The 14074-nt window shown below is 44.8% G+C and overlaps 2 protein-coding genes across 5 annotated transcripts in view; one reads left to right on the forward strand and one right to left on the reverse strand.

The window, feature by feature from the left end:
• Positions 1-14074, reverse strand: part of ZNF19 (zinc finger protein 19) — a 54897-nt gene that overhangs the window by 27216 nt on the left and 13607 nt on the right. The window lies entirely within an intron of this gene.
• Positions 528-12589, forward strand: CHST4 (carbohydrate sulfotransferase 4). Of its 3 annotated transcripts, XM_059667540.1 has the most exons (3): positions 528-764; positions 6160-6329; positions 10051-12589. In XM_059667540.1, the coding sequence occupies exons 2-3, from the start codon at positions 6171-6173 to the stop codon at positions 11215-11217; spliced, it is 1326 nt and encodes a 441-aa protein (XP_059523523.1). In that variant the 5' UTR covers positions 528-764; positions 6160-6170; the 3' UTR covers positions 11218-12589. The 3 variants fall into 3 exon arrangements, with proteins under 3 accessions (XP_059523523.1, XP_059523526.1, XP_059523524.1); XM_059667543.1 differs by lacking the exon at positions 6160-6329 and having other exon boundaries at positions 10029-12589; XM_059667541.1 differs by lacking the exon at positions 6160-6329 and having other exon boundaries at positions 530-764.

The raw sequence follows: 14074 nt of genomic DNA on the forward strand, positions 1-14074 counted from the left end.
GTGATTTGCCCAACGACATGCAGCTAATGAGAAGCTATATTCTTTGATGTTAATTCATTTCTTTCTTTTCTTGGGGGAAAATTTTTTTTCCTATGCCCCAACTAAATGCCAATGCTCCTATGTCCTCCCATACATTCAGTTTTTACATTTAGGTAATACACCTAGTTATTACCTCCTGCAAGAAGGACAGAAATGTTAAATATGATATAGCAGTAAAAAAAAAAAAAAAAAGTTAACCGCCTTAATAACATGGAGTGAGCAGTCAGATGCAATCCAGACATGGCTTTCTCATCACCCCCCACCCTTTGTTTTTGCAAGAGATAAGGTTAAGATAGAAGACAGGTTTCATATTCTGCAGCGTTTTGGTTGTACCTATCGGATGATTTGCTTATCCACCTCAGCTCCCAGTTTTCCTGGGTTGCCCTCAGGTTTTCACTCTGCCCTAAGGGCGTTAACCTTTCAGCAGCTTACAGGACTGAACATTCCAGGACCCTCGCCAGCCCACCTGTCTCCCCACCCCTTGAGCCGCACAAGACTCCCTAGGAGTGAAGGCTTTCTCCACCCTGCCTTGGAAGGTGGGTCATTTCTTTGGCAGAAGGGGAGGGCAGTGGAATTTCCTTTGAGACGGGCTGGGTATGCAAAATGCAAGGAGGAGGAGGAAGCGGAGGAGGACGCGGAGAAGAGAGTGAGTCAGAGGAGAAAAGCTGCCGGGCTTGGCTAGCAGCGAGCCTCTAAAGCAGTGGGAAGCTTAAGCCAGTAACAAGGTAAGAACAGATCTTTCTGTATACACCTCCAAAGCAGGGCCCTTATCCCAGGGCCACGGGAGTGGGTATCAGGTCACCGGGACAGCTAAACTGGGAGTTCAGTGATAACGTACAGGGAGGGCGGCTGACAAAGACTCACCTGGAGAATCACCCAGACAAAACGCAAGCTCCTGCCAGTAGCTCCTCCATCCACATGGCTCCATCCCTAAGAGGGTCTGAAAGAGCCTAGAATGCCGGCAGGGCTGTTTTGATGCGTATTTTGTAGCCAGTCCCCTGAAGCATCTAACTTGTTCAGATCCTGCTTCGGAGGTCAAGTCTCTGTACCTCCTGCGGCTTCGCTGTGCAGGTGCTGGGGAGTGGCAGACCAGAGGTGCAGGGAGCTGCAGGTTTCCCCTAACTTCGGTGAAGGGTAGTGTGATAATTGAACATTCTGGGATCTGGAACCTAACAGACCTGGGTTCTGGCTCTGGCAGGGCATTTTCACCACTGAATCAATCCATCAAAGTTCAGTTTATTTATTGTAAAAAAAATGGGGACGTGGACCACCACAGTCCCATACAGTCATACCTCACAGACATTTTGGGCTCTGTAACAGATCACAGCAATCAAGAGTCTCATAATAAAGCAAGCTGTAATCTTTTTACTGGTGGAGGTCTTGCCTTAGATTTTTAAAAAATGCAGCATCTGTCCCTGGCTGGTGTTGATAAGAGGTTAGACATTGGTCCATGCGCTTATCGTAGGTTTGATTCCAAGTCAAGAGCACATACCTAGATTGCAGGTTGGATCCTGGCTCAGATCCCAGAGTCGAGGAATGTACAGGGCGGGGAAGGACACAAACAATCCATGTGTCTCACATAGACGTATCTCTTTCTCCCCACTCCCTCTCTTTCTCTTCTCTTCTCTTCTCTTCTCTTCTCTTCTCTTCTCTTCTCTTCTCTTCTCTTCTCTTCTCTCCCTCCCTCTCTCTCTCTCTCTCTCTTTCTCTTCCTCCCTCCGTTTCACTCTCTCTAAAAATTGATGAGGAAAAAATATTCTTGAGTGAGGATTAAGAAAAACAATAAAAAAACACAGTATTTGTGACGTGCAATAAAGCAAAGTGCAATAAAATGGTTTGTCTATACTAGTATATCTCATTGGATTAGTGTTATGTCTGTGGCTAAAAGAGCTTTCAAAGTTGTGGAGCACCATTAGCATGGAAAATAAGACTAAGTTATGAGACCAGCACATCAGCCAAGGTAGAAGAGATCTCTATCTTGTACAGCCTTGGACAAGTCTGGAACTTCTAACTAGAATTGAAATATTTTATATGTGCAAAATAAAAATATCTGGCCTCCGTCTTCCTTACTAACCAGGTCAAATGAGGGCACTTTAAGCAGTAAAAAATGCTTTACAAATGTTCGTTCATTCATTCATTCAACAGATGTTTCTTGAGCACCTTCTATGTCCCAGGCACTGTTGTTGGCACTAGAGACATAGCAATTGGCCAGGACCCAGTTCCCGTCTTCCTGGTCCTTTCAGTCTAGTTATAGTCTGTTACCATATGGACACCCTGTGCTCCTCCTGTGCTGGGTGCTTATCCCCACAGGTTTCCCAGGCCTAGAGCTATATGTGTGGGTGTTGGTTTCCTCAGCCCAGCTCTGCTCTATTTGTTCTCTCTCTTCTCTATTTGTGCACATATCTTCTGCCATCTATAATTCCTGGTTGTAGAGGCATAATCTCACTGGGGAATCTAAGTTAGGAATGTGTCAGGAGCTGGATACAGGACTCAAAAATTGATGTCTGTCTGTTTTTCTCTCAGATTTATTTTGTTTCTAAAAGGCTACAGGTACCGATTTGGGGGACATCTATAATTCAGCCCTCTGTAATCAGGCTGCTCAATGGGGTCGCCAATCTGGTCCCTCATGTTCCCTGTGCCTGACATAGGCGCCACCCCTATGTCAAGATCCTAAAGTTCTCATGACTCTTCAATGATGGGGTGTCCTTTGTGTGCCAAGATGATAACACTTGCCCATTCTGAGGCAACATGTTTTTAAATTATTTTTTTAGGAGGGGGGGGGGCAGTGATGATGGGATATGCTGAGGGTTTTTTCTTCTTTTACTAACAGAGCTGGTTACGGCAAGGGAAGTGATCTGAGTACTCTGTTGCTCTGCAAGGGGGCTTTTATTTCTTATTAATTAATGTTTCTTATAATGTTCATTTCCCCCTAGTTTTAATTAATACATGCTCAGTGTAGTAACTATGTTTTTGGAGTGAGGTTAACTGTGCCATATTGGATTGAACCTATGCTTCTGATGTATGTATTAGTATTTTGCTTCATGCAATTAAGACATTATTGGTTCTGTGCTCTATACTCAATGGACTCACCTAAATTTTAGTAACTGGTACTAAAGAGACATTCGTGTACATTTTAGAAAAGGACAAGTTTCTGTCTCTGATGCATCTTGTTCAGTTATCTGCTTTGTAGGAACTGCTTCTTCCCACAGTCAACTATTTATTTATTCAACAAGTATTTATTGAGCCCTAATCACTTGTAAGTGTTATGTACCTGTAAATAACGTGAGACATAAACTTTACCCTTAGGTTACAACCACCAGGGGGGAGACATTCCTCTACAGCTGTTTACTATAGAGTGAGAGGTGGATGCTAATGGAAAGTTTGGGGAACTAAATCTTAGAGGAAGGGAGATAACTTTCAGGGAGAAAGCAGCTATGTGGGCAATCTTGAGGGAGGAGTAGTCTTGCAAATGTCTCGGGGCTTCTAAACAACAGGGCAAGTTGGGAAGAACTGAAAGTAAAGTCTGGAGCCTATGGCACCAAAAGGAGGGGAGTGACAGGTAACCAAAGATCAGATCATGAAGGACCCTGCGTACAAGACTTGGGGATTTTGACGTAATACTGTATGGGTTAGAAAGTGTGGGGGAGGAAAAACAATTTTTCCTTCTACACTTTTAAATTCTGGCTGAACTGATAATCAAATTAACATGAGGGATATTAACAGGAGAAAATGACCACATTTTCATAGGGGGTTCCCAAAGAGTACCAGGCCAAAGACAGATCGGGCAGTTAAGGCTTATACACCATCTTGAGCTAAGGAGAAGGGAGCTGAAGGGGTTGTGGTTAGGACTTCAAAAGGCAGGAAGGTAATTCACATAAAGATGGAAAAACAACAAGTGCTGGCCAGGATGTGCAGAAAAGGGAGCACTAGTACACTGCTGGTGGGAATGCAGACTGATGCAGCCACTATGAAAAACAGTATGGTGTTTCCTCAAAAAATAAAAAATGGAACTTCCATTTGACCCAGTGATCCCACTTCTGGGAATATATCTCAAAAAACCAGAAACACCAATCAGAAAGAATATATGCACCACTATGTTCATAGCAGCGTTATTTACAATAGCTAAGATTTGGAAATAGCCCAAGTGCCCATCAGTAGATGAATGGCTAAAAAAGCTGTGGGACATTTACACTAATGGAATGCTATGCAGCTATAAAAAAGAGGGCTCTCTTACCCTTTGGGACAGCATGGATGGACCTGGAAAATATTATGCCAAGTGAAATAAGACAAATACCACATGATCTCACTTATTTGTGGACTCTAATGAGCAGAATGAATTGACCCACAAAATAAGACCCGAAGCATGGAGGTATGGAACAGACAGACATACCTCTATGTGGGGTTGGGGGGACCAGAAGAGATAAACCAAAGAACTTATATACTTACATGCATAGCCCATGGACATGGGCAATAGGGTAGTGAAGACCTGGGGGGTGGGAGGGTGAAGGTGGGTAGGGGCTGGGAGGAAGGTGAGGAAGGGGGGGATGGGAGATATCTGTAATACTATCGACAATAAAAAATATATTTTAAAAAATAAAAGGAATGAAATCCTGACAGCATGTATGAACGTTGAGAACATTATGCTAAGCAAATAAGCCAGTTGTAAAAAGACAAATACAGTTGACCCTTGAAATGGAATTGAACTGCACAGGTCCAATTATACGCAAGGGTGTGTCTTTTTTTTAGATAAATATGTACAGCACTATATATAAAAAAAAAAGATGTAGCCGAAACCGGTTTGGCTCAGTGGATAGAGCGTCGGCCTGCGGACTGAAAGGTCCCAGGTTCGATTCCGGTCAAGGGCATGTACCTGGGTTGCGGGCACATCCCCAGTAGGAGATGTGCAGGAGGCGGCTGATCGATGTTTCTCTCCCATCGATGTTTCTAACTCTCTATCTCTCTCTCCCTTCCTCTCTGTAAAAAATCAATAAAATATATTAAAAAAAAAAGATGTAAAAGCAAACATTTAGTCCTTAAGTGTTTGCTGGGGCATCTTTAACAATGGGACACAGAGAGGACTTTGATCATACTTAGTTTATTGCAAACTACAGCTATCTGTCAGTAAGAGGCTCCTGGCCTGGAGCAGGACTTCTGGCTGAATGATTTTATTCAATGAGGGCAAAGGCTAAAAGTTCTTTCTGAGTCTCTGTTTCTTAAAAAAAAAAAAAAAAAAAAAAAAAACCAACTTAAAATAATCAAGATTCCAAAAGGCATAATTTGGGGTGGTAAACTCTGCTTCCTCCCAAAAGTTGTTGAAGAATTTTAAGGAGGGGAGTGACCAGTTTGCAGGTTAAAAAGGTAGTTTGGGGCAGCAGTGGCTGATGTGGAGAGCTGAGGAACAGAAGAGAGAGGCTACTAGTACTTACTGGCAAAGCCAGGCTAGAGATGAGCAGATTTAGGATTCGGACAACAGGGAGGGCGGGATTCGAGCATGCAATTGAACAGGCAGAAAAGAACACTTGGGAAGGTGGAGCAGGGACTCTGAGATGGAGGCAGGTCACAGACTTCCTAAAAATGCTTATCGATGCCAAGGACTACAGAGATGAGTGCAGAACAATCGGGGAAAGGTAGTGGCTACGTTAGAAGAGATTGCCGGTTCCCTTTTCTTCCGAAGCCACATCACCTCACTTCTCCCAGGGTCTCAAGAATGTCCTTCTCGCCTGGCCAGGTGGCTCAGTGGGTTGGAGCGTCGTCACCAAAAGGCTGAGGGTTCAACTCCTGGTCAGGGCACATACCCAGGTTGTGGGTTGATCCTGGTCAGGGTGTGTACTGGAGGCAACTGACCAATGTTTCTCTCTCACATCGATGTTTCTCTCTGTCCCCTTCCTCTCTCTCTCAAATCTATAAAAAAAATATCCCCGGGTTAAAGAAAAAAGAATGTCCATCTCTACCACTTATTACAGTCTCTGCAGAGATGAGCTTTGCCCAAGATGCCCCTTAAAGCATTCCCTAGCAGTTCTGGTCAGCCCGTCATGTTGCCTAGATCCAGGATGTGCCTCGATCCCACCAGAGATAAAAGATGGAACTCACTTGACAAAAGCATACTTTGTTTCTGGCCAGGGAGAGTGCCCATGGGAAAAACAAACAAACAGAGAAAGAAGCAAAGGGTTTTCATGGGAATTCCTGAGAAGCAAGAACGACTAACTTCTGAGGTCAACTGGGGACAGAGTCAGAAGGCCCTGCTCAGGACACCGAGTTGGCTCAAAGCTGGGATTATGGGGAGGAAAGGGGTAACTTGAAACGTTTCCTTGTCTAATCCCAAGGAAAGGTTAGCTTTTTCCTGAGTTGATGACAGGCCCTGCTTATAAAATTCTGTTTCCTTATAACTGTGCACAGGTCTTCTTCACTTTCCTCTCTTTTGCTCCATTGCTTCAAACTTTTCCTCATGCTCACATGGCCTTTGGGAGAACATCTCTTGCTAAAGTTACCTCTTGAGTCTTTGAGGGGTAGGAGCATTATCAATAATGGCCTGGTGTCTAATCATTTCCACTTGGGCTCAATTGGAAAGAACTAGGAGCACACCTTCGCTGTTCCTGTTCTAACCGTAAGGGCCAAGACAGGGATTACCACTCATTGGCATTTCCCTCGCACATAGCAAAGCACTTTTTGGCCACCAAGGAGAGATGATCCTTGCTGGCTCCTTCTGGCACACAGGGAGGAAACGCATTGTTGTAATGAATGACAGAGAGGGGTTTCTGTGCCACCGACACACAAGGCTTGGCTTGGGCCATTGCACACTTCCCAGAAGGTTCAGGGGACTTCCATGGGAAGCCCATGAACTGGCCAAGAACGCTCTACTATAAACTCCCAATGTCACCTCTGCGGCTGCCCAATTCTTCCTCGGAGCTGCATTCCCTAGAATCTCTGGAACTCAGGACCTACAGCATGGTTTGTGACCAGTATGAAGGCTTCAGGAGCAATAGATATCAAAGATACTTACATCAGTACTCTTTGACTTAGCAATTCTGTTGCTGGGAAATTAGCTTACATACATGAGTAATGATGTGTGAATATAAAGGTCATTATTGAGGCTTTTGAAATGGCAAATAACCCAAAAGTCCATCAATGAGGAAACTGTTTAAATAAATTGTGGTATATCCACACAATAGTATTCTATTCTAGTGGTAAAACGGAAAGAGAAAACACTTTACATATGGCCATGAAAGCTCTCCAAGACATACTGTTAAGCTAAAAAAGTGAGGTGTAGCAAGGGTGGATTAACTTGCTACTTTTTGCATTATAAAGAAGGAAAAATGAAGAACACATATACATTTGAATTTTCTTATGTATTAAAAAAAAAGCAACTGAAAGGACTTAATAAATGAACTCAGTTGCTATCTGGGAGAAGGTTTAGAAATGGGCAGATGGAGGACCGTGTTAGTAGACTTTTCACTGACAGTGAAGACAAAACACCAGCTAATAGGTAAATATTAGCTGATAGTAAATAGAGAAGAGGTTACTGCTTCAGAAACAGATCAACGTTTTAGGTGTTCTTTCCCCCAGGACAATACTGTGGCCTCTTTAAAAAGTATGTCTTTACCTGTGTTTACAAATAGCTCTAGAAGTTTGCTAATTTATGACAAGGCCTCCTCCACAGACACAGCTCCTTGTCACAGGATTTCCCCTTGCCTACCGTGCAGTATGTGACAGACCGAGTAACAGGCAAGCTGTGAGCTGGCAAGTACTTCTCTTATTTCCTTTCTGCTGCAGAATCTTAGGAAGCCTCCTTTTAAATTCTGAATCTGTGGGTTTAATGTCCATGATAATACTTTTTTTGTATACTGGTGTGATTTTTTTATTTGATTGTGGGTTTTTTAAATTTTTCAATTACAGTTGACATTCAGTATGATTTTATTTTTGTTTCAGGTGTTCAGCATAGTGCTTTGACATTTATATAATTCATGAAGTGATCCCCCAATACTTAATGATATTTTTAAAAACAATTTGAACCATGTGACTATTACCTAGTAAAAACTTTTTTTAAAATTGTGATAAGACCTGTCACCAGGAAAGTAACAACAACCCTGAATCCAACTCCAGTTACTGTCTAGAAATATATTTTCTCTTCTTTATTAAAGCTTGAAGGAAGAACTTCTGGGTTATATAGTGATATGCAAATTAGCACCTTGCTACTATTAATATTTTATCCTTTGTGAAATAAGCTATTTTAGCTCTTTTTTAAAATATTGATTTTTAGAGAGATAGGAAGGGAGAAGGAGAGAGAAAGAGAAACATCAATGTGAGAGCAGAACGTCGATCGGCTACCTCCTGCACACCTCGCACCGGGAATCAAGCCTGCATCCCTGGCATGCACCCTGACTGGGAATCAAACCAGCAACCTTTTGGTGCATGGAATGACACCCAACCAACTGAGTCACACCAGCCAAGGCTATCTTATCTCTTAATAGTTAGTAAGTCACTCAAAATGATCCAGAATCATCTTAACCCCTGAAGAGGGTTAAGATCTCCCTTGGAATAGTATTTTAACATGACGCTGAGAACCATGGTCTTTTCACACAAAGCAAGCCCCGACTGTGACAGGAGTAGCTCAGGATTGTGTGAGCCTTACAGAGAATCACAAAGTGAGATTCGCTTCTCTAAATATTTAACACTAGAGGCCTAGTGCACGAAATTCATGCACTCGGGTGGGGGGGGGGGGACTCCTCGGCCCAGCCTGTGCCCTCTCGTATTCTGGGAGCCCTCAGGGGATGTCCCACAGAAGCAGGCCTAAGCTGTCAGTTGGGCATCTTTAGTGCGGCCACGGAGATGGAGAGGCTCCTGCCACCACGGCTGAGCCTGGCTTCTGTCTCAGCGGTGCTCACCCTATGGGAGCGCACTGACCACCAGGGGCAGCTCCTGCATTGAGCATCTGCCCCCTGGTGGTCAGTGTGCGTCATAGGAACCAGTCATTCCATTGATTGGTCAATTTGCATATTACCCTTTTATTATATAGGATCTAACAACTAGCAAATCAATCTAATATACTTATTCTGTCAGACAAAATTAGTTTACTGTTACCTACCAGAACATTTTTTAAATAATAAATATCTTAAATTCTTGATGAGATAGCATTCCCTAGGGTTGTCCAGCACACAACATGCCCAACCATACTGGGCAGCCCTGAGTAGGTTGTGTTAAGTGGCCCAGCATCCCCCAAGTGGCAGCACAGTCCCTAACAGGCCACAATATCATGACTGCAGCTCAGGTTGGCTCACCACACTTTACAGAGTTGGCTGCAAAGAGACAATTCTACCTAAATAGCTTCAGATAATTTATTACCTCCACATAATGTGAGGTCAGCACTGGGTCAGCTCCCCATGTTCCTAGTCCCATAGGATGAGGCCAAATCAGGGGGACCACGTGACACTGAGGAGATTACTCCAAACTAAAGCCAAGCAGCTTTGTAGCTTGCAGCCATAACCTTCAGTGGACGGAGAGTACTGTGCTTCATTGAGATAAAGAAAGAGAATGTGGCAATCTCAAGAAAAGAGGGTGGCCTCATGGTAGTTATTCATAAGCCAGCTTATCTTCCTTAGTTCCCGAAGGAACCTTAGGGCTTTCAACCACAATTTGGGCCAGACTGCAGTTAAGCTTTGCCTAGTGGCCTGAGTGAAGACGTGCATGTCACCAGGGCTCCAGGGTGGAGCTGTTCCCCTACAATGAATGATGAAATATGGCAGAGTTTAGACATTTTTGATAGCACAAAAGGACAAGAAAGACAAGGAGAGAGAAGGTAAAGAGCCTAAAATAAATAGAACTTATTGACACACAAATTACAAGAGTCAGGAATTGATTCTGAGGGGGATTTGTGCAAACGGTTGCAAGAAGGCTCCAGCTCTCTGCATTGTTCACTGGTAGGGACTGGGGAGAAGGTGGCTTTGGCTGAGGAGGGAAGAGAAGGCAGACACCAAAACAACAGCCCATCACAGCCCCTCTGCTTGTTCCTTAAAGGTCTTCCACTTCAACACGATGGTACTGCCCCCCAAAATGAGGCCACTGCTGTTGTTCCTGGCTTCCCAGATGGCCATCTTCATTCTATACATCCATTTGTACAACCACAACTTCAACTCCCTGTCTACGAGGGAGGAGCCCAAGCCCGTGCATGTACTGGTCCTGTCTTCCTGGCGCTCTGGCTCTTCTTTTGTGGGGCAGCTTTTTGGACAGCACCCGGATGTCTTCTACCTGATGGAGCCTGCCTGGCACGTCTGGATGACCTTCACACAAAGCACCTCCAGGAACTTGCATATGGCGGTGCGGGATCTGATCCGGTCCATCTTTCTGTGTGACATGAGCGTCTTTGATGCCTACATGAAACCTGGTCCCCGAATACAGTCCAGCCTGTTCCAGTGGGAAACCAGCCGGGCTCTGTGCTCCCCGCCTGCCTGCAACGCCTTCCCACGGGGTACCATCATACCGAGTGCTCACTGCAAGACCCTATGCAGCAGACAGCCCTTTGAGATGGTGGAGAAGGCCTGCCGCAACTACAGCCACGTGGTGCTCAAGGAGGTGCGCTTCTTCAACCTGCAGGTGCTCTACCCGCTGCTGAGGGACCCTTCCCTCAATCTGCACATCGTGCACCTGGTTCGGGACCCCCGGGCGGTGTTCCGTTCCAGAGAACACACCACAAGTGAACTCATGATTGACAGCCAAATTGTGATGGGACAGGAACAGCAGAAACTCAAGGAGGGCGACAAACCCTACTATGTGATGCAGGTTATCTGTCAAAGCCAGCTGGAGATCTATAAGGCTGCTCAGACCTTGCCCAAAGCCCTCAAGCAGCGCTACCTGCTCATGCGCTATGAGGACATGGTCCAGGACCCCCTGGCCCAGACTGCCCGAATGTATGAATATGCAGGGTTGAAATTCTTGCCACACCTCCAGGCCTGGGTGCACAACATCACTCGAGGCAAGGGCACGGGTAGCCACTCCTTCCAAACAGATTCCAGGGATGCCCTCAGAATCTCCCAGGCCTGGCGCCAGTCCTTGCCTTATGAAAATGTTTCTCGACTTCAGAAAGTCTGTGGTGATACCATGAACTTGCTGGGCTACCGCCTTGTCAGATCTGAGCAAGAGCAGAGAAACCTGTCGCTGGGTCTTCTGTCTACTTGGACCCCTTGAGGAGGCTCTGTCCCCATTGGCACCAGCCTCAGCCATGTTAACTGAAGACTGCTTATGTCTGAACATTGCTTATTCTCTGCTGGCATGTACATGTGAGCACAAGCTGTGCCCAGACATGCTCAAGCCAAGAAAGCTTTATAGCTCTATTCAGGTCTAGAAAAGAGACTCAGTAACTGTGTGTATGTGTGTGTGGCACATTCCACCACTGGAGAAGGAATACTGCCATCCCTCCTTAGCCTTCCTATCTGTGTATACCTCAGAGATTTCGTGGCTGGGGTCCTATTTGGTACCACACAGTATCAGTGGAGTAAATCCATTAACTTCTCTGTCCATATCCTGCCCAATGGGAAAGGGGAGAGACAGGAAATGGGTCTTCCAGTAAAGAGCCCATAAGTCCATTCCACAGGGATGTGAACTCTGAGCTCTCAGAGTTCCCAGTGGATTCAAAGAGGGGGTGAGGAACAGGATTGGACACTTACCCATGAGGTTGGACATCAGTTATCCATTATTCGTTATCACAAATATAAAACAAAATCTCTGCACAACAGAGCAAGCTCTTAAGTTTATGGGGTGGCTGGGCCTGGTTTCCACGTCATTTCTCCTCAGTGTTTTCCTAATACATAGAAGATTTTGACCTGGGAAGCTACCATTTGTTAACATTAAAATTCCAAAATAAGATTCTGTTTGGAATGTCCACTTTATGTTTTCTAATTTTCTTAATAGTAAATGCTCCTTAGAGGATCCCATTCTAAGAGCATAATCATCTCCACATATATTTTTCTCTTGTTATTATCTACTAGAGGCCGGGTGCACGACATTCGTGCACTGTCGGGGGAGGGTGTCTCTCAGCCCGGCCTGTGCCCTCTCACAGTCGGGACCCCTCGGGGGATGTCCGCCTTCCAGCTTAGCAGGAGCAGGCCTAAGCTGGCTGTTAGACATCCCCCGAGGGGTCCTTAGCACTGCCACGGAGGCGGGAGAAGCTCTTGCCGCTGGGCTCGCCAGCTGTGAGCCCGGCTTCTGGCTGAGCACCACTCCCCCTGTGGGAGCGCACTGACCACCAGGGGGCAGCTCTGGCATTCAGCGTCTTCCCCTTGGTGGTCAGGGTGCATCATAGCAACCTGTCATTGTGCCATTCAGTCAATTTGCATATTAGCCTTTTATTATATAGGATCACCCACACATAGAAAAGTTACCAAGATGTCCAGTGTCAGACGATAAAGTAAGTCTAAACTGATCGATACTAATTGAAACATTGCCCTCTTAAGAATTTGTAGAAAGTAGACAACCAGCAACCAAGCCCTTTCTTTCTTGTGTGAGGCATAAGTTGTAATGATACCTTATGCATCACTCTAGAGCAGTGGTTCTAGCCGCAATCCTTTAATACAGTTCCTCATGTTGTGGTGACCTCCAACCATAAAATTATTTTCATTGCTACCTCATAACTGTAATTTTGCTACTGTTATGAATCGTAAGGTAAATATCTGATATGCAGGATGTATTTTCATTGTTATAAATTGAACATAATTAAAGCATAGTGATTAATCACAAAACAATATGTAATTATATATGTGTTTTCCAATGGTCTTAGGCGACCCCTGTGAAAGGGTCATTTGACCCCCAAAGGGGTCGCGACCCACAGGTTGAGAACTGCTGCTCTAGAGTCTGGGCAAGGAGTTTTTTAAATCTGATCTTTCAGCCAGAGGACCTCAGTCCCAGTATGACTGGTGATACTGAGCCCTTCCTAGTCACTTCTCCTAACAAGAAAAGTTGTTTCTCTCAGTCTTTGCAACATTCCCCAGATCTAGCTGTGTATCAGAATCATCAGTTAAAAATGCATTTTGCTGGAATTGGAATCTCCCAGGACAGGGGATGGGATTATATAAAATAAGTGACCAGGTGACTCTTTCATGGCCAGCCTGGCAATTGGCACCAGCGCTGTTGGCCTTCTTGCTCCAAGACAGGTGACTTTTCATGGCATGCCAAGTGTCTATACCACTTACTCCTGATATTGCTGCTGTCCTCAGGTTGGAAGGCATTGGAAGAAGGTCTAAATCTATCTGGGAACTCCATGGACCTCTGAGTCCTAACTTTTAAAATATTTCATTTTGTCCAAACTTGAAAGGTAACATCATTTCATCTTTCCTTATGTTTCTACATGCTTAAGTAGCTACCTCTGCCAGCTGTGTCTTTGAAGTTAATTTATATGGGGCTTTAAAGGAGTGAATTTATTCTATTATCCAAATCCAAGCCACTCTAGACACACCTCAAGAGCCTAGGATCTCCCAGGCAAAGGTTCTTGCTTCCACAAACATAAGACAGTGTAGCTGTAGCATAAAGCCATGCTATATAACCTCTTTAAAAATCGGACCCAGTGTTGAGCAAGACTTAGTGAGCACTTAGTCTCCTGTCCATGTGCTCAGGTGGCTGACACTGGAATTCAGTGATGAAGGTGGCAGCACACTAATTGTTGTATAGGGGGAGTTTGAGAACCTGTGACGAGCCTAGAGGATGGTGTTCTGCTGAACATCCTTCCTAATTTGGAGACATCTGTTCCATCCCTAAATCCAAGCAACAGAAAGGCGCCTATTTGCCTGCTCAGCTTATGTAGCTGCAGGGGATCTGAGGTGTTTAAACACAGATGAGAGGGCATTTTATCTAAATTTCTCAGGGCTAGTATGCAAGTTTGGGGAATGAGCTCTCTCCTGTCTAGATCAAACAAAGTGGACTGAACTGCCTTATTTCAGGTCAGCAATTGATGTTTTCACAAAAACCATACTGGGAACCTACCCTGAGCTCTCCACTTTGGGGAGAGAAAGGAGTCAAAACATTTTAGATAGTTTTTTGGAGGGTGAGAAAG

The sequence above is a fragment of the Myotis daubentonii genome, chromosome 15 (assembly GCF_963259705.1).
Source record: "Myotis daubentonii chromosome 15, mMyoDau2.1, whole genome shotgun sequence".
NCBI lineage: Eukaryota > Metazoa > Chordata > Mammalia > Chiroptera > Vespertilionidae > Myotis > Myotis daubentonii.